Source organism: Musca domestica, unplaced genomic scaffold (genome assembly GCF_030504385.1).
Source record: "Musca domestica strain aabys unplaced genomic scaffold, Musca_domestica.polishedcontigs.V.1.1 27, whole genome shotgun sequence".
In the NCBI taxonomy this organism is placed as follows: domain Eukaryota; kingdom Metazoa; phylum Arthropoda; class Insecta; order Diptera; family Muscidae; genus Musca; species Musca domestica.
The window spans coordinates 8,426,432-8,445,606 of NW_026712286.1; the positions used below are offsets into that span (position 1 = coordinate 8,426,432).

A 19,175-nucleotide genomic window follows, 5' to 3' on the forward strand; every position below is an offset into this window, starting at 1 on the left:
GTAATCAAACACAATGTTTTCCAATATTGGCCTTTAAATTGGCCAAATGTTTTCGTTTTATTTTTAACTGTATTTTTTTCAATTTGTTGTATTTGTATAGCAATAAAACTATAGCATGATTTCAGTTTAGCATATATTTATACAATACACATATATTTTCGAAAGGCAATATCTAAAGAACTTTTAAAAGTTCGCTTTAGCATTAATTTTTATATAACTACATAATTTTATTACCATAATTTTTAATATTTTTATTTGATAATATTATTTTAAAATCTTATTTATATTTTAAAGAAAAATTATTTGTTGTTAAATATTTAAAACAAAAATCAAATGAAATGAAGAAAATGAAAATAGATATTGAAATAACAACATAGTTAATTGTCTTTTATTTCGTTTTTTTTTTTATTTTCCCGCTTCCAAAGGGGCGATTTTGTTGAGCTTAACTTATTTAATTGTCCCAAAGTCACATTTAGAGGGTGAGATAAAAAAAATTTGCAACAAAGTCAATGTCATAATTTTTAAATTTTTTTTTTTTATTGAATGAAAGCAAAAAATGTCGGAAATAGCATCAAATTTTTGGAATAAGTTTAGATTTGTTCGAATTGGTCACCTTGGCACGAATAATTGCCTTCAAAAGGCCAATTAAAACCGGCACACGCTGCCCGAATGTTGTTCTGCGGTATTTTGGCCCATTCCCGGCGGAGTGCTTGCTTCAGGTGATCCACACTTTGGTATTTTTTAGTGACAACCTTGCTTTCCTTGCAAAATACTCCAGACACAATAGTCCAACGGATTGGTATCCGGAGATTTTGGTGGCCATTGGGCGCTGGAAATGAAGCGAGGAACCTTATTTTGTAACCATTCTTGGGTGGCGCGTGCTGAGTCCTCTTGGAATGTCCAATGTCTGAGGTCAAAATGTTTACCGCATGTAATATTGCAATATGTTCAGCTCATGACCCATTTTTCGGCCACTGCGACGCGGGTTTCGATCAAGTCGCTTAAATTTTACCTAAATTTAAGAAAAAAGTTCTTTTTTTTTTCTTTTATTTATTTCAACAACACTACTTTTTTATAGACCCAATCATGGCGGAGTCTTATAGTGTCAAATAGACTTTTAAATATGCAATATGGTTTTGTTTATTTTTCAATTTTTTAACAAAATTCTTACATTGGGGAAAATCCGCGAAACAAGAATGGAATTTTAGGACAAGATGGAATCTAAAATAGTAGGACAATACAGTTTTATCACAACATTGTACAATTTGTCACCGATTAAAGTCGAAAATTCGGATTTATTTTGCAACCAAATTTGAAAAAATTAATTTTTTGGATTTTTTTTTAAATTTTTCGAGATTTTTCTCAACAATTTTAGATTTTTTTTAAAGAAAATTAAGATTTTTTTTAAATAAGATTTTTTTTTAATTTAAATTTTTTTTTTCAAAAAATTTAAAAACTTAAAAAAATAGATTTTTCCAAAATTATTTTTTTTAATTTAAATTTTTTTTTTAAAAATTTAAGTTTTTTTTTAAATTTAAGATTTTTAAAAAAGAAAATTAAAAATTAAAAAAAAAATAATTTTTTTTACAAAGTTAAAATTTTTCTCAAAATATTTAAAATTTTTTAAAGAAAAATTAGATTTATTGTATTTTTTTTTTTTTTTTTTTGAGAAATTTTATTAAAATTATAAAAATTGTATAAGTCAATATTCCCAGAATTTTTTAAGTTTTCTTATACGACACCAATCGGGGGTGGTTATGATGTGCATTTTTTCAAATTTTTTTACAAATTTCAATAATTTTTCATTCAACATTTTCAATTGCAAAATTGGTTTGACAGTTCATTTTCCCAGCAGCTGTGTCGCTGCGTCTACCTATATTCTTCTACCATGATACAGCCTATAATTTGTAGACAGTCGGAAATCTAGTGTACAGATCATACATCAAATTAATTAATAAAATTAAAAAAAGAAAAATTATACGTAAAAAATCCCAAGATTTTTATAAGTTTTCCTATACGATACCAATCGAACCCATGCATTTTTCAACAGTTTTTAAAATTTTATTATTTTTTCATTCAAAATTGACATTTCATTGTCCCAGCAGACGTTACAAATTGTAATTGGAAGTCGTCTGCAAAAGAGAGCGGTTGGAGAGAGAAATTTTGACAGTTCTTTCAGTGAGACATTGCAAATTCTTGTTGGACAAATTTCTCCTTGCAATCATTTGCAACTCTTCTTCTTCTCATTCGTCAACATTCAATCAGATGTTTTCTATTGAAAATAGAAAATACTTTTTTAGCATTGGCAAGACTAATTGTTTTTGGAGAACAATATGTGATAAGAAAATAAAAGACTATTTTTAACATTTTTAGAAAAACGCCATTAGCAACACGTTTAAAGGATTCCGGGGAACACATCAAATATATCTTTCTTTTATTGCTCATATTTTTAATTTCCCTTTTATTTATTTATATATAAAATTGTAAAATTGGTGGTGCTTCATTTCTTTTAATGTGGGACAAATTGATTTGTTTTGAAAAATCAGCTGATTAGTTGCCAGCTTCTGTTTACTTTTCGAATTTTCCTTGCAAAAGAGAATAGAACTACCTTACTCTCCCAGAAAGAAGTTGCTGGACAATTCCTGCTGGAAAAGTAACCAGACACACCTAATTTTTAATAATTTTGACAGAAAGTGGGCATTGTCTCTACCTCATTCTTGTATCATGTAAGAAACCAAAATAAGGGCTTCAAGAATATTTTTATATTTTCACATAATAGCCTCAAAGTTTCTTTTCGGATCCATAACGCCGAAGATGTCTTTGACGTCAATGGAAGGAATGTAAGAAATACTATTTTCTTAAAATAATGTTGTGCAACCACATGACCTATACAATGTTGGTGTAAATGGTTTGACCCCAATCATGTTCGAACATTGTTGCACCCAATCAATCTTTGTAGTATTTTTCATAACCTCACTTAATTTACTTTTGCACTTAATTGGATAATTTATAATATAGTTTTGATTTCTTTTTGGTTAACCTAATGAAAATTTGGACTACAGTATTCATTTTTACTTATTTATTTATTTTTTTTAAATTTCCCCATTTTATGAAATTGAAAATCAATTAGGCTAGATATCAAACATAACACCCAAAACAAAATTTAAATAAATTTAAAAGAGAAAGTGTGATAATAAATAAAGGTGCTACTAATAGAAAGAATGAATATGTATGTCATAATAGATAGAAATTCGCAAAGCAAAGTATGAAAACGGTTGAGTTGTATAAACAATGAAATTCAGTGAGTATTAATTAAATAAGAAAAAAAAAATTGAAAAAAACTATTTGAAATAAATTTGTGTTCTTTACAATTAACTTTGCAACTAATAGTTTTATTAAGAATGTCTGACACATTTCCATTGTATAAAAAATGTATATTTTTTTAATATGTTAAAACATTAGTATAAAACAATAAAGTGTGACAAAAATGAATTTGTTTATTTCAGATTAAGAGAAAAACATTAAGTATATGTGTCTAAATGTACTTGAATCGGAGTTTTTAATTGCTAAAAGTAACCTCACAGAGCTACAGACTGATTGGACAAATATGTGGTCAATCACATTTACATGGTAGAAGAATACAGGTAGTCGCATCGACACAGCTGCTAAGACAATAAACTGTCAAACCAATTGTGAATTTGCAAATTTTGAATTAAAAATTATTCAAATTTTTTAAGATTGTTGAAAAATTCATATTATCACAACCTTATATTGGTGTCGCTTAAGAAGACTTATAAAAATATACTTATTTTTGAAAAAATATTTTAAAAATTTTGACATATCAATGTTCCCAAGAGTTGATGCATCTACCTGTATGCTTCTACCATGCGCCTAATCAAGGAAATTAAAATTTCTTCATAATTTTTAATATTTTTTTCTTCTTTTCATTTAATTCCGATTTTTTAGTGATGCCTCCGTTTAATTTTTCATATAATGTGACATTTTTTCTTTATTATCACCTCTTTACTTATTATACTATAAACCACTTCCATTGAATTAAATATGAAGCGTCATTTACATGAATATTATGGTTAAGGGAGGGAATTCCTTTATTTCTCTCTGTTTCTATTCTCATTATGTCAACTTTCTTTTATATTCATTTTCCACAATCTATCTTCAGCTTGAATTAGCTAAAATCACATGGGCTTGCCTGGTGGCCAGGCAGTTGTACTAGTGCACGTTGTGTAATCTCGGCCTGCGGCTTGTTTCTTATGCTACATGGCGTTAAATCAATTCAGTTGTTGTCTGTGTGTTCTGTGTTGATCAAATTAACCATTTTGTATATCTCTGTGTATTTAATGTAATCTATGTATGTTTAATTTTAATTCAACGATACAGCCAAATTGTGAATGATTTTGTCAGACATGCAAAATGTAAAAGAAAAAAAATTATATTAATTTATATCATAAACTACTCATGATAACAAATTATTTTATACAAAATGTATGATATATAAATATATGTATGTTTTTTCAACTTACTTCAAAACACTTTTCACCTTACATAAATAATTTAAAATTGAATGTAATTTAAAAAAAAGAAACAATAGGAAAAATAATTGTATTTTATATATTTAAAAAAACAAAAAAGAATAAGAAAATGCTGAAAATGATATTTTAATTGTGAGTTCTTGATGACAAAAAAAGAAAGAAATAAAACCCATATATAATTATTCAAAATGTAACGAAAACGAAAAGAAGAAGCAACAGCAACAAAAATGCAAATACAATATTGTACATGTCTGTGACCAAGGTTTAAAATTAAGAAAAACAAAATAAATATTAATATATATACAAAATAAGTTTCGACAAAGAAAATTGCAACCAAAAAATACAAATAATAATAATAATAAAGTGAATAAGAAAATTATTATTAAAGAAATAAATAAAAATTATTTTCATAACCAAAAAAAGGAAAATTCTTTTAGTTCTTACTTTTCAAATGGAAACAGAAATGGGAATAGAAAGCTATGGAAATTAGGGCCCAAAGCAAGATCTACATGAGGTCGGCCAAGAAGACTGCTTTTGACAACGATTTGACGATCTTAGAAGAAAACAGGTAGTCGCATCGACACAGCTTCTGTGACAATGAACTGTCAAACTGATTTTGGAATTGAAAATGTTGAATGAAAAATTTTGAAATTTGTTAAAATTGCTATTTTCGACATTTTGCTTTCATTCAAAAAAATTGAAAAAAAAAATGTAAAAATTATGGCGTTTGACTCTGTTGCAGTTTATTTTTTATCTCACCCTGTATTTATAAAAGTATTTCAAAAATTAATAATAAATAAAAGCTATTGAGTCATTTTGGATTGATTTGGATGGATTTTTAATAATTAATACTATCTAAATATTTACATATTTCCTAAACATAAACATTTTCTAATACGGATGTAGTCTTTGTGGCTGTGCCGAATGCATCATTGAGGTCAGCGACTGGGGTCCGCTGGATGATAATGCATGTGGTGGTGGGGCGCCTGTATGTATGGCTTGTGTTGGCGGTGGTGGAGCCATCATATGGGCAGTCATCGCCATACCACCACCAGGATTTGCCTGTAATGATGCTGCAGGATTTAAACCCAAATGATGCATATGCAAACTATCATGATGAGGATGTGGTGGCGGCGGCGGCGGTGGTCCAAGGGAAGTGGCTGCCGCCGCCGTCATATGGTTATGATAGTGATGATGATGGTGTGGTGCCATTGCCACATTAAGCGTTGGGTGAGTTGCGGCTGGTGGTGGTGCTGGTATTGGCGCCAGTGGTGTAGGAACTATCGTCTGATTGTGGCCCACCATTGGTAAGTTCACAACAATTTCTTCATCCTCATCATCGCTACGCTTGTGAGGGTTCGTTGAAATCTGATGTATTTTCCTTTTGTGTGCCTGCATATCACGGTGTCGACTAAATGCCTTGCCACACACATCACAGTGGTGATTTTTTATTCCCGTATGGGTCATCATATGTTTGGATAAATCACCAGCTGTGTAAAAGGATTTCTGACACACCGGACAATGTTGATCCCGTATGCCACTGTGTATCTTAAGATGAGCTTGGAAATTACCCAAGGCAGAGAATTGTTTGGAGCACACCTCACATTGAAATGGTTTATAGCCGGTGTGGGTTCGTTCGTGTATGTGCAAGTTATATTTTTGTACAAAACGCCGGGGGCAATAGGCACAGCCAAATGGTTTCTCTCCGGTATGGGTACGTATGTGGGTCTGTAGTTGGGCGGCACATTTGAAAGTTTTACTACATTCATAGCAGGTGTGTGGCAATTTGGGCAAGGGTTTGGGTCCACGTTTCTTGTGTTCTTCCGGTGGCTTTCGCTGATAACGGGAGCGTCGTTTACTAAAATCAAAAACATTGTTATCATTGAATACATTTAAGAACTCAAAATCACCAAACCTTTTCTTCTTTGGACTTTTCCTTTCATCTTCTTCGTCATCCTCATCGGAATCCGTTGAATTTCCGGTGGTATAGCCATGTGTTTTGCCCGTACTTCCCAAAGACTGCCAATTTCCCTCGGTATTAGTTTCGGCATCACATACTCTGTGAAATTAAATCTTGTTAGAGATATTCCATGCATATTATGTTCTTACTTACCCATATCTGTCCGGCAATCCCAGGTATTGTCTCAGTCGAATATCGGAATTTTCACATTCCTGTTTAAAATGATACGCCACACCAAGGCGATAGATACAATTGTTACATATAACTTCGGGTAAACCATCTTTTTTATAGACCCGTATCTTGGCACACATCATCATCATACTCGACGGCATCATGCTAAATTCGGTGCTGTAAATAGAGGTGCACGGAACACCTTCTTTCAGGCAGATGCGACAAATTTTATGTAAGTTATAATCCATGGCTGCTACTGCAGGATCGGTGGGTGAAATCTCATCTCAAGAAATCTTTCTATGTTTTCCAAAACTTTGTTCTTCGCAGTTGATAATCTCTACTACTCATACCGATTCCCAGATCCAGCATACAACAGACGCATCTAAGAAACAAGGAACAAAGTGAGCATGAGCGATAAAGTCAAAAATCAAAACAAAAACAAAAGGGACTGTGAAGTTCCAAAAAGGGATTAACAACAGCTGATTTACATGGTTGATATGCCTTAAGGATGCTATAGACTTTGTGTTTTATTATATTTACTTGAAGCCATGGCACAATTACAGAAGGTAGAGAAAAGCTACACCCCATGGTAGTAGAATATAAGTAGACGCGTCGACACAGCTGCTGGGACAATAAACTGTCAAACCAATTTGCCAAAATTTGAATTTGTTAAAATTTTTGAAAATCGCGAATTTTAATAGGCCCCGACTGACGTAGTATAAGGAAACATATAAAAATCTACTTATATTTGAAAAAAAAAACATTTAATTTTTTGACATATCAATGCCCCCAAGCGTTGATGCATCTACCTGTATTCTTTATTTATATTTCTTCTTATTCGGAGGTTATTATAATAAGCGTTTTTCAAAATTTTTACAAATTTAAATAATTTTTCATTCAAAATTTTCAATTCTTCTACCCATGGTACAATAAGGAGATAGAACAGCTTCGTAAAACTGCAGAAATACAGCCCTGAGGCTAAGCCCGCTTCCTATCAGTATTATTAAAAATAATAGCCAACAAGTTGTTTTCATTTATTTGATATTTTTTGTTAATTTCTAAAATGAGTCAAATAAAGCGAAAGATGAATGAAATGCCTGGACGTTCTCTCAAAAATATGATCTTAAGTGTTCAATCTTTCAATTCCATGGTAAATCTCGTTAATATTATTAATGTGCGCCCCGCAATTTAAGTTTCTTTCAATCATTGATTTTGAAAATATTTGGTTTTTATTTTTCAAAACAACAAATACATACACAAAATTGGCAGAAGACGGGCACACTGAGGAAAAAATTGTAATCAGATGAGAGCTCTACCTTACCTTTTTATTGTACCCTGCTTCTACCATGAATTTTAAGGAGCATTGATGAAACATCGCATAGACTTAGGACTTTTTTAATTTTTCATTTACGGTTTCTACAAAAATACAAATGAAAAAATTTGACACGACACACGTAGCCATAGTATGGAAATGGTTTTAATAAAAAATCAAACTTATATTATAAATAACATTTTAACAATTAATTGTGTGTAAACATTGTTATTGTACTGAGTAAACATCACTTGAATTGCAAATTGTGAAACCATCGCAGAAGAATACAGGTGCATCAACGGTTGGGAACATTGATATATGACAAATTTATTTTTTTTTTTTCAAATATATGTGGATTTGAATTTGTTTTCTATATTACACAAATCGGACGTGGTTATGAAATGCATTTTTAACCGTTTTTACAATTTTGAATAATTTTTCATTAAAAATTTTCAATTCCAAAATTAGTTTACCTCTTTTGTTGTACCATGCATGAAACATAACTAATAATACGTTTAAAGTGCGTTTACATTTACGAAATCCCCTCGATCTCAGTTTCATAGCGTTTACATCGAATGATCTCCACTGGATTTATAAGATTTACGTGATATTTACGCTATGATACTGAGTGGATTTAGTAGTCAAAACGTGTTCTTACCAGAATAATTTACTCTGTAGATTCTTATTGGCAATTCCATTGCATATACGTCAAATAAATCCACATAAAAAGGTTATTTCAGCGAAAAACTCTAATTTAAACATACTATACGGCCTCATCGTCCAATTTGCCTATATCCATTTAAACTCAGTAAACTTGATGTGAATAATATAATACGGCTCATTCAGTGAACACATTTTGCATAAACCATGTTCGACACTCGTTCATTCGTTCCTTCAATTGCCAACCAGCTGTTTTCTTGGGCGAAAATCGTAATTCGAGACCCCTTAAAATTACACTTTTCGATCTTTTAGAACCCTCAAACAATCGCTGTTTTGCTTTGGTTTTTACCTTTATCTCGCATTTTCACTTTGTTTCTTTTTTTCACTTTTTTCTTACGACATTCTTGTGTGTGAACTGCGGGTTGCATCTCGGTACGTGTTTTTCTTTCAAAAAGTGAAAAAACGAAAAATTAATTACTGGCGAATAAAAACGGCAATAGAAATGGAAATATTAATAAAATTAAATGTCTAAAGGCGTCTACGAACAGAAGTGAGAACAAAATACGGCAGTGAATAGACGGGACAACAAGAAAAATTAATTTTATTTTTACATATAGAGTGAAGTCTCGTAGCGCTGCGCTGCCAACAACAAAAAGAATTGTGTTTTGTGTGAGAAGAGGTTGGTGGTAGCTGCTGTTGTTCGCTCGCCCACAAAAACAAAAGAAGCAAAGATATATTTACATATTAAAATTAGAAGTGTGTGTCTTGTGGTAAGAAAAATATACGAACCAGGAAAATATTGGATATAAATCTTCTTAATTGAAGTGGAAAAAGCAAAACAAAACACCACACAGCAAGCGGATACATTAGTTGTGAAAATATTTGCCCACAAGAAAAGAAAAAAGCCATGAGTAGCGATGGGTCTTCCATACGCTTTAGCGACCACACACTTGACAAGGCCACAAAGGCCAAGGTAACACTGGAAAATTACTACAGTAATTTGGTGACACAATATGGCGAACGCAAACAACGTCTGGCCAAATTGGAGGCTCAACTAAAGGACGAAAGTCTAACAGATTCCCAGCGACAGGAAAAACGTCTGCAGCATGCCCAAAAGGAGACGGAGTTTCTGCGTTTGAAACGTTTGCGTTTGGGCGTCGAAGACTTCGAAGCCCTGAAGGTAATTGGACGTGGGGCCTTCGGAGAGGTGCGTTTGGTCCAGAAAAAAGACACTGGCCATGTGTATGCCATGAAAGTTTTGCGTAAGGCTGATATGTTGGAGAAGGAGCAAGTGGCCCATGTTCGAGCTGAACGTGATGTTCTGGTTGAGGCCGACCATCAGTGGGTCGTTAAAATGTATTATAGTTTCCAGGTAAGTTGTGGTCTAGCTGCGCCTACACATTTGTGGTTAACATTGAGGTTTATTAGCTTCTCGCCAAATTATGATGATGATGATGGGTGAATAACAAAAACTAAATATCTCACATGGATCTCAAGTATCAATCTGTGTAAAGGGGCGTTTCTTTTAAACAAGGTCACTTGGCAATTAACATAAAAATATTTCTTTCTTTCTGTCTGGTTTTGTTTAATTTACATTTAAGTAAAAGAGAAAAAAAACAAAACCCTATCAGAAGTGAATGACTCACAAGAAGATATATCTGGTGGTGCTCTATATGCAACTGCAGTACACCTATTGTTGTATTTGTTGTATATATATGTATTAGGTCAAATATAAACAATAACATCAATTTAAACAAAATGTTCATCCAATCATTTTTATTTTCTTTTGCCTAGCATTTCGAAAAGAAATCTTGAAAGTGCAGAATTCCATAAAAACGATCATCATGTGTATTGGATTTGGCTTTTTGTGGGAGATGTGCTTTCTTCGTTTAATGATAATGTTGTCTCGGATGACGACAGACAGCGGCGCTACTTCTGTTGTTTCTTTTGTTGTCAATGCTGAAGTCAACATTCATAACTACTTGTCTGTCGTTGCCCTGTTATTTTGTTTTTAAAAAATACAAAACAAACAAGCGTGTGTGTGCGTGTCTGTGTTTGCATGTATTTTCGCGCTTTCTTCTGCGTGTATTATGGGTTACATCAAGATAACGTGAATGATTAATAATAAAAAATGTCCATAAATCGATGATTAAATTAGCACCCCCTGCGCTGTGGGGAAAGTTAATAGGAAAAAAACAACAACAACAAAAAAAAAACTAAATTGAAGGGACTGCCATAGGGAGAGTTAACAAAATGCTATTTGAGGGATTTGAGATGATCTTCCAGTTGCTTATTGAATGGACGTATCTAAATTCCCATCTGGCCTATATGGCCCTATATAACTATATCGGCAGATTTGCAATTGTTTAGGTCTTTAAGTCAACATTTTTAATGGAATTTGCTGTAAATTCGGAATATGTGTTACTAGTATGTAGGAAACATTCTGTACATGGTCCAGGTATATAGGCTATTCGGTCTTTTTTATGGGGCTGCCAAAGGCAGAGTTAAAAAAGGCTATTTGAGGGATTTGAAATGATCTTCTAGTTATTTATTGAATGGACGTATCTAAATTCCTATCTGGGCTATATAGGTCCACGTTTTGGTATTGGCCCCATTCCGACAGATTTGAAATTGTTCAACATTTTTAATCGAATTTGCTATAAATTTGGAATGTTACAATAATGTAGGAACCTATATGTACAGGAATATAGGTCCAAGTTAGGTATGGGCCCCATATAACTGTACTGCACAATATTTTTATTTACACAAGGTTTGGCGTGAAGATGAAATATATCGGTCGACTCCTTCTGGTACCTTCCCCACAAAGGGTCCAAATTTTGAATATTCATGAACCTCATAAAACGCAAAAATAACATTCGAATTCATACAGACTTGGTACATCTCAATATTTCTCTCAACGTAAGATCTGTTATAAAGATGGTAAAGATCGGACCATTCCTTCGTGTACCTCCCCCACAATGGGTCAAAATTGTGAATAACCAAAACGATCATAAAATCCGTAATAAGCATCCGGTTCTCTTCAAATTACACACATCACAATATTTTTATTAACTCAAGGTCTGGTGTGAAGATGATATGTATCGGTCCATTTCTTCAAATACCTCCCCCACAAAAGTTTGAAATTTGGAATAACCAAAACGATCATAAAGTTCGAAATAAGCATCCGGTTCTCGCAGATCCCATTATTTTAACCAACACAATGTCTGTTATGAAAATGGTAGAGATCGGACCATTTCTTCTGGTACTTCCCCCACATGGGTTACAAGATTTTGAAAAACAAAAAGCTCAAAGAAAGCAAAATAAGCTTCCAGCACTCTTTAAATCTCATACATACAAACCTTTTTCTAATACAAGATCCGTTGTGAAGATGATATACATCTGCCAACCCCTTCTGGTACCTCACTCACAAATGGTCACAATTTCCAATACTTATATCTATCATAACTTGCGAATCATGTCGGCGATTCTTTACAGTTTGCTATATCTAAATATTTCTCTTAACCAGAAATCTGATATGAATATCTAATTTATCGGAATTTATGATTTCGCATAAAATTGGATACGAATGTTCCATGTACTTCAAATTTTGCTACTACTTCGGAACCTTCCCTATAAAGAGTTAACAGTCTGTCGGCAAAATCGACTGATATTATTTTACTTGTTACTTGTTCTTCCTCGTTCACTTCTTTATTTACATTCCAATGGACATATAATTCAACATTTTTCTTTTTTTTTTCATTTTTCCTTCTTCTAGGATCCTTCAAATTTATATTTAATTATGGAATTCTTGCCCGGTGGTGATATGATGACACTCTTAATGAAAAAGGATACACTCTCAGAAGAATGCACACAATTTTATATAGTGGAAACAGCATTGGCTATAGATTCTATACATAAATTAGGTTTCATACACAGAGATATAAAACCAGACAATTTATTATTGGATGCTCGTGGTCACTTAAAGGTAGTACGAATTTGAATACATTGCAATAAAGAAGTAACAACTTTTTTTTTAACATTTCTAGCTCTCTGATTTTGGTCTCTGCACCGGTTTGAAAAAATCACATCGCACTGATTTCTACAGAGATCTGTCGCAGGCAAAACCCTCAGATTTTATAGGAACATGTGCAAGGTATGTTATTTAAAATTTAAAATCAAGCGTATTTAATTTGGACATTCATTTTTTTGTTTGCAGTCCCATGGATTCGAAACGTCGAGCCGAATCGTGGAAACGTAATCGACGAGCCTTGGCCTACAGTACCGTCGGCACACCTGATTACATTGCTCCTGAGGTATTTCTACAGACCGGTTATGGTCCTGCCTGTGATTGGTGGTCCTTGGGTGTGATTATGTACGAAATGTTAATGGGCTATCCACCATTTTGTTCGGACAATCCACAGGATACCTATCGCAAGGTCATGAATTGGCGTGAAACATTAATATTCCCTCCCGAAATACCCATATCAGAAGAAGCCAAGGAAACAATTATCAAATTTTGTTGTGAGGCCGATCGCCGATTGGGTTCACAGCGTGGCTTGGAAGATTTGAAATCGGTACCGTTCTTCCGTGGCGTCGATTGGGAACATATTCGCGAGAGACCCGCAGCTATACCCGTCGAAGTCCGTTCCATAGATGATACATCGAATTTCGATGAATTCCCAGATGTTTCGTTAGAAATACGTAAGTGTAATGCTGTTTCTTTGGGTGTTTTAATTTGGAATTTGAGAGTTTTAGTGTTTAGATTTTGAAGGGCATTTTTGAATTTAATTTTTGATTATTTAAAGAGAGGTATCCAAAAATATCGAAAAAATCTAGAATTTTTTGATAAAAATAATTCGAAAATGGCCACTTTCTTAGTCTCCTTAATAAATTATACACAATATTCTTGTCCTCAAGGCCCTTTAATATATGGAAAAAATGTACAGGGTGAGATAAAAAAACTGCAACCAATTTCAGACTGCTGTCATTTCTAAGCCACTCGTCCGACAGCTTTTAAAATTGTTCCAGTGACAGCTCATTATATTGATAACAAGCTTACAAAAGCATTTTGGTGAGAACTTTTCAGAAAAAAAGTTATTCGTGATGGAATTCAGGCGTGATAGTGTGATTTCTTTATATTTGGCTGGAAAACCACAAGTGGCTCCAGCATTTAAATGTGGATAAATATTTTGTGTATCGTACCATCGCTCGTTACCGTGATACTGGCAGCGTAGCCCGACGTCAAGGAAGTGGGCGGAAAAAACAGCAACATCAGCGGAAATGGTTTGAAAAGTAAAGAAGAAGCGACTTGATCGAAGCCCGCGTCGCAGTGGCCGAAAAATGGCTCGTGAGCATAATTTCATTCGGCAAATATTGAAAAATGAGCTCGGGGTAAGCCATTGAAACCAAAAAGTGCAAGAACCTACACCGCAACAGAAAGAAAATAGACTCAAAACAGCTAAAGAGTTGCCTCGCTTGGCCGAAAGTTGTGCACTGCAGAATTTGGTTTAGTGGTCTCCGATGAGAAAACATTCGTTGTCCAGCAGTTTGTAAACAAACAAAATGATCGTGTTGACTTGCCAAAGAAGTCAGCTGAAAATGTGCACCTTCGGTTGACCACCAGAACTCAAGCGTCGGCCATGGTGATGGTGTGGGCCGCCATAACGGCCAATGGTCGCTCCAACAGGATTCAGCACCATCGCTCTCAGCGCGAGCCACCCAAGAATGGTTACAAAATAAGGTTCCTCGCTTCATTTCCAGCTAACAATGGCCACCAAAATATCCGGATACCAATCCGTTGGACTATTGTGTCTGGAGTATTTTGCAAGGAAAGTAAGGTTGGCACCAAAAAAATACCAAAGGGTCGATCACCTCAAGCAAGCTCTTAGCCGGGAATGGGCCAAAATACCACAGAACAACATTCGGGCAGCGCGTGACGGTTTCATTGGCCGTTTGAAGGCCATAATTCGTGCCAAAAGTTAACAATTCGAACAAATCTAAACTTATACTAAAATTTGATGTTATTTCCGACGTTTTTGCTTTCATTCAAAAAAAAAAAAAAAAAAATGCAAAAATTATGGCGTTTGACTTTGTTGCATTTTTTTATCTCACCCTGTACTTTCTAATGGTCCATACAAAACGGAATTAAAAGTTCCATGTCTCTGCAGTCTCGAATATATTCCCTTAAAATATCCTAAAAATATACTATCTATCTTTTTTGGTCCTTTTAAGGAATACCCAAATTCTTATGATCATTCCAAAAATATTGATGAGTATCAAGACCTCTTCGACCCATAAAAACGTAATATTCTCGTCCATGGGGTCTTTAAAAAAAATAATAAAAAAATATCCCCATTTTTTTCTACCTTTAATGAAAAATATCCACTTCCGTATGGCCCTCTAAAAAAAGCGGGTACAGGCCCATACCAGAAGAAGAAATATTTCCCAGCACCCCACATATATTTTCAAATTCTCTATCCAAATTCTTTTCTCCTATCGTAGCAGTAGTAATTTCCGTCTTATCCTTCTCATTACAATTTCCATCATTAACTAAAACACAAAAAACATTCCATTCTATTTACAGCAACGGCACCCCTACCCCAAGGCAATGAAATGGCAAAAGATTGGGTTTTTATCAACTACACTTTCAAACGTTTTGAAGTGCGAAATTAAAACAGAATTCTATTTCCTGTGCAAGGACATAGCATCGTTTGCTATTTATTTTTTTCTAATTTTGCGGGCCAAAAACAAAAAAAAACACTATTTTTGCAATCATTGCCAATGCCACAGACAGACCCTCTGTTTATTTGGAATGGAAGAGGGTCACACTCACTCACTGGTCTGTGCACGGACGTACGGAGCAGACACAATTTGGCATTCTTTTTTCTCTCTCCCTCTTTACAAATCCAACCCCAAAATCATTTTGACAACAAATTTGTTTGAAAATAAATAATTTTTTTTGTTTTATTTTTTCTATTACAACAAATCTGGCTGCTAAAAATTTGTTTCTTTTCGTGTTAAAATAAATTTAATGGAAACTAAAAATAAATAATAATAATAAAGAAAAAAACTAATTAAAAATATATATTTATTGAACTAATTGGATTATGTATTGTTTTAATAATAAATGTCCTTAATGATCTAATCTGGTTGTATTTCGAAAGTTTAAGTAGGCCACAGATATCAAATATTGATGCTTCTTTTGAATAAGTTATTTTTTCCATAACATACTTTAGAGGGTGACCTAATAATAACTCAATAAACACTCTTTTCCACACTGTCCTAGTTTCCTAGGTGTAAAGATTTAGGTAGATCTTGACCTGTAAACTTTTTTTAAACCTTATCTTTCAACATATTTTTGAAATGTCTTAAATGGTTTCTGGCAAGATTAGATTCTCTTGATTTAATTTTTTAATTTCCTCTCCTATCTATCCAAAATTATATAATATTTATAATTTTATATTATTTCCTTTTCTTACAGCATCAGCTCCCATGCCCCAAGGCAGTGAAATTGCAAAAGATTGGGTCTTCATTAACTATACATTCAAACGTTTCGAAGTACGAAATCTAGAGTGAGGCTTGGCCTTTATACGTTATTGAACAAAAGAAGTATTTATTTCCATTAGAGATTTTCTTTAGTTTCTTTTCCCCTCACCAAATAACAAACACACAAACATTCATGCCCAAAACTTAATGTATAACGAAAAATAACCAAATATAATTGAAGAACTATATTGTCAAGAATGGCAAAAACAGAAAATGCTTTAGAAGGATGCAAACATTTATTAAATTGATAAAATTCATACTCCGCCGCTACTGGTTTGAACTTTTCTTTTGAAAAACAACTTTTCAAAAATGCCCCCCACACACACAACACAAAGTATAATACAATAACAACAATATCATTTATCACTTAATTCAGATTAAGAATATAAAAAAAAAAATTATAAGAAAACTAAAATACTAAAGCTTAAGTACAATATATTTTAAAATTGTATTTTGTTATAAAATGAAAGGAAAAATAATCAAAATCTAATTCAACATTCAGACACTGAGAAATTTCTGAATAAAAATATGATATTGAGAGAGAGGTGATCATTGTCCTCCCTCTCTCGAATAGTCTAATGTTATTTGTTTATTGGGAATGTTGCTGCAACATCTTTTAAGATTTGTCGAAATATTATTGGCAAATTAATAAAACAATTTTCTTGAAATTTTCCATTTCTGATTTCTTTTATCATTTATTTTTCGCGAAGTGAAACCCTTTTTCTTGAAATTTTCTGTGTCTGATTGCCGAAATACTCAGTGTCTGACCATGATGCAAGTAATATTTTTGTTTGTTTTGACGTCTCTCTTGTTCTCTCTCTCTCTCTCTATCTTGTAAAGACAAAAATGGTAGTATTAAAAACAAACAAAATATATGTTTAGTTTTTTTTTTTAATTTAAACCATTGTTTATTTAGAACAAAGGCTATGTTACATTTACGCCTCTATCACGGTAATGTGCAGCAGCACGGTTAATTGGAAAACCTCAAAATGATTACGTCACTGGACTCCAATGCAAACGTAGCCGTCAAGGCATATATAAAAGAAAAATAAAAATAGTATATACATATGTATGTGTATTTTTTTAAAAAGCAAAATAAAATTAAAAAACACAAGGTAGTTCAAATAATTAAAAATAAAAAGAAAATAATTTCCTATCAACATTTGTGATTTATAAACAAAAAAAAAAAAAAAAGAACGAAGCATATGCAATATCATTCATTAAACCTCTCTGCTGATTTGTTCATGTTTTGCAACTTCTTAGCCATCTCACGCTCTCTCTCTCTCCGTCTCACATACGCAGGCACGCAATATCATTGTTTACATTCATTTCCGTTAAATTCATTTCTACTCATTAACGGTCAGAAATCATTGCTGACATTTTGATTTTTTTTAAACCATGTTCATACGATGCATCAATTTGAGTCTGTTGCAACACTAAATCGAAACCGAATGAGATTTTCGTTAATTTTTCTATTGATTTATGTGCGAAAACTAATGTTCTGTTCTTCGATATCATAGGGGGAAAATTGGTTATCGTAGTAAAAAATTAAAATTTTTGCAGTTTTGGAACAAACCAATAGTTATGTTTATTTCTTACAATGGACATACAAAGCTACAGCATATTTTAATATAATTTATAGAGAGGATTACAACTGCCAATTGCTTTGCTCATATGTCAAGTCTAGATACCAGCAGACTTTTTTGAAATGTCACATTAGAATTGACAGTTGAAATCCAATGGTTGTTTTAAAAATAAACATGATTTTGTTTCACTTTTGTAAATCCTGTTTAACATAACCCGAATATAACTTTGGTTACATTTTAGCCCACAATTTTTCTTCCATTTTTTTATTTTTATTTTTTATTTTTTTTTTTAATTTCAAACAGGTTTAATTATGTTTGTTAACTGGCCTATATGCTTGCCCAATCTTTGCTGTCGTCCATCGCCACTACACCCCCACAACTCCCCACCAGCCATAATACCTAACCAAACAAACAATCAACAAAATATATCACAAAAAAACAACAAACATTTCTTAAAACCAACAACAATAGCTTGAAATTAGAAATAATAAAAAAATAACTACACCTCGTCTAATATTTACTATACCCCCACTTTCCCAATACCAACAAATTAAAGAACAAAATATGTTATAAATTACAACAACAACCAATCGATTTCCACTAAAAGTACATATATTTATAAACAAAATATAATATGAAATAAAATTCAAAATATAATAAAAAAAATCATTTTAAAGAAATACAAATGGAAACAACAGACATCATCTCAAAATAAAAAAATAATTAAAACTAAAAAATATAATTTGTTATTTTTCCCCCACTTTACAATGTGTTGTCTTTGTCTGAAATTTAACAAATTTTATTTTTTATATATTTAAAAAGAGAAAAAATCGAAATATAAACAATAATATAATTAATAATGAAAATAATAAAACAAAAAAGTTTTTAAAAATGATAACAACAAAGAAAATCAAGAAAAAGAAAACATATTTTTGGTAATCAATAGGAATACTAAAATACATTTTAAGAAAAAAATAAAAAACACAAAATAAATTTAAAAGAATAACAAATAAACGCAATAAATGGAAGTGTGCATACAAATGATTTTTGTGTTATTTTTAATGGAGGATAATATAGTTTTTGGATTTTATGATCGTTTTGGTTATTCAAAACTTTGACCCTTTGTGGGGGAGGTACCAGATTAAATGGTCAGATCTCTACCATTTTCAAAACAGATCTTGTGTTGATTGAAATATTGAGATGTGCCAAGTTTGAAGGGAATCGGATGTTAATTTCGTGTTTTTTGAGATTCATGAATATTCAGAATGTTGACCCCTTGTGGGGGAGGTAACATAAGGAGTGGACCGAAATATTTCATCTTCACACCAGACCTTGGGTAAATAAAAATATTGTGATGTGTGTAATTTGAAGAGAACCGGATGCTTATTTTG

General features: G+C 32.5%; 2 protein-coding genes across 3 annotated transcripts; one reads left to right on the forward strand and one right to left on the reverse strand.

Moving 5' to 3' along the window:
• Positions 1–5,365: 5,365 nt before the first annotated feature.
• On the reverse strand, positions 5,366–7,133 carry LOC101891804 (zinc finger protein 774). Its single transcript, XM_005180634.4, has 3 exons — positions 6,664–7,133; positions 6,466–6,609; positions 5,366–6,408 (listed from the first exon to the last, which is right to left on the reverse strand). The coding sequence occupies exons 1-3, from the start codon at positions 6,927–6,929 to the stop codon at positions 5,442–5,444; spliced, it is 1,377 nt and encodes a 458-aa protein (XP_005180691.1). The 5' UTR covers positions 6,930–7,133; the 3' UTR covers positions 5,366–5,441.
• A 1,845-nt stretch (positions 7,134–8,978) lies between these two features.
• LOC101898073 (serine/threonine-protein kinase tricornered) lies at positions 8,979–18,412 on the forward strand. Of its 2 annotated transcripts, none has more exons than XM_011292995.3 (5): positions 8,979–10,025; positions 12,429–12,638; positions 12,700–12,806; positions 12,870–13,354; positions 16,134–18,412. In XM_011292995.3, the coding sequence occupies exons 1-5, from the start codon at positions 9,561–9,563 to the stop codon at positions 16,226–16,228; spliced, it is 1,362 nt and encodes a 453-aa protein (XP_011291297.1). In that variant the 5' UTR covers positions 8,979–9,560; the 3' UTR covers positions 16,229–18,412. The 2 variants fall into 2 exon arrangements, with proteins under 2 accessions (XP_011291297.1, XP_005180641.1); XM_005180584.4 differs by lacking the exon at positions 16,134–18,412 and adding an exon at positions 15,237–15,733 and having other exon boundaries at positions 8,984–10,025.
• Positions 18,413–19,175: the final 763 nt, after the last annotated feature.

Bases quoted from the DNA above. Each gene is read 5' to 3' on its own strand.
- LOC101898073 (XM_011292995.3), top strand. From the start codon at position 9,561: ATGAGTAGCGATGGGTCTTCCATACGCTTTAGCGACCACACACTTGAC. The intron at 12,807-12,869 runs GTATGTTATTTA...TTTTGTTTGCAG, and splicing joins TTTATAGGAACATGTGCAAG to TCCCATGGATTCGAAACGTC. The intron at 13,355-16,133 runs GTAAGTGTAATG...CTTTTCTTACAG, and splicing joins AGATGTTTCGTTAGAAATAC to CATCAGCTCCCATGCCCCAA.
- LOC101891804 (XM_005180634.4), bottom strand. From the start codon at position 6,929: ATGGATTATAACTTACATAAAATTTGTCGCATCTGCCTGAAAGAAGGT. The intron at 6,610-6,663 runs GTAAGTAAGAAC...TTAATTTCACAG, and splicing joins GGATTGCCGGACAGATATGG to AGTATGTGATGCCGAAACTA. The intron at 6,409-6,465 runs GTTTGGTGATTT...TTTTGATTTTAG, and splicing joins AAAAGTCCAAAGAAGAAAAG to TAAACGACGCTCCCGTTATC.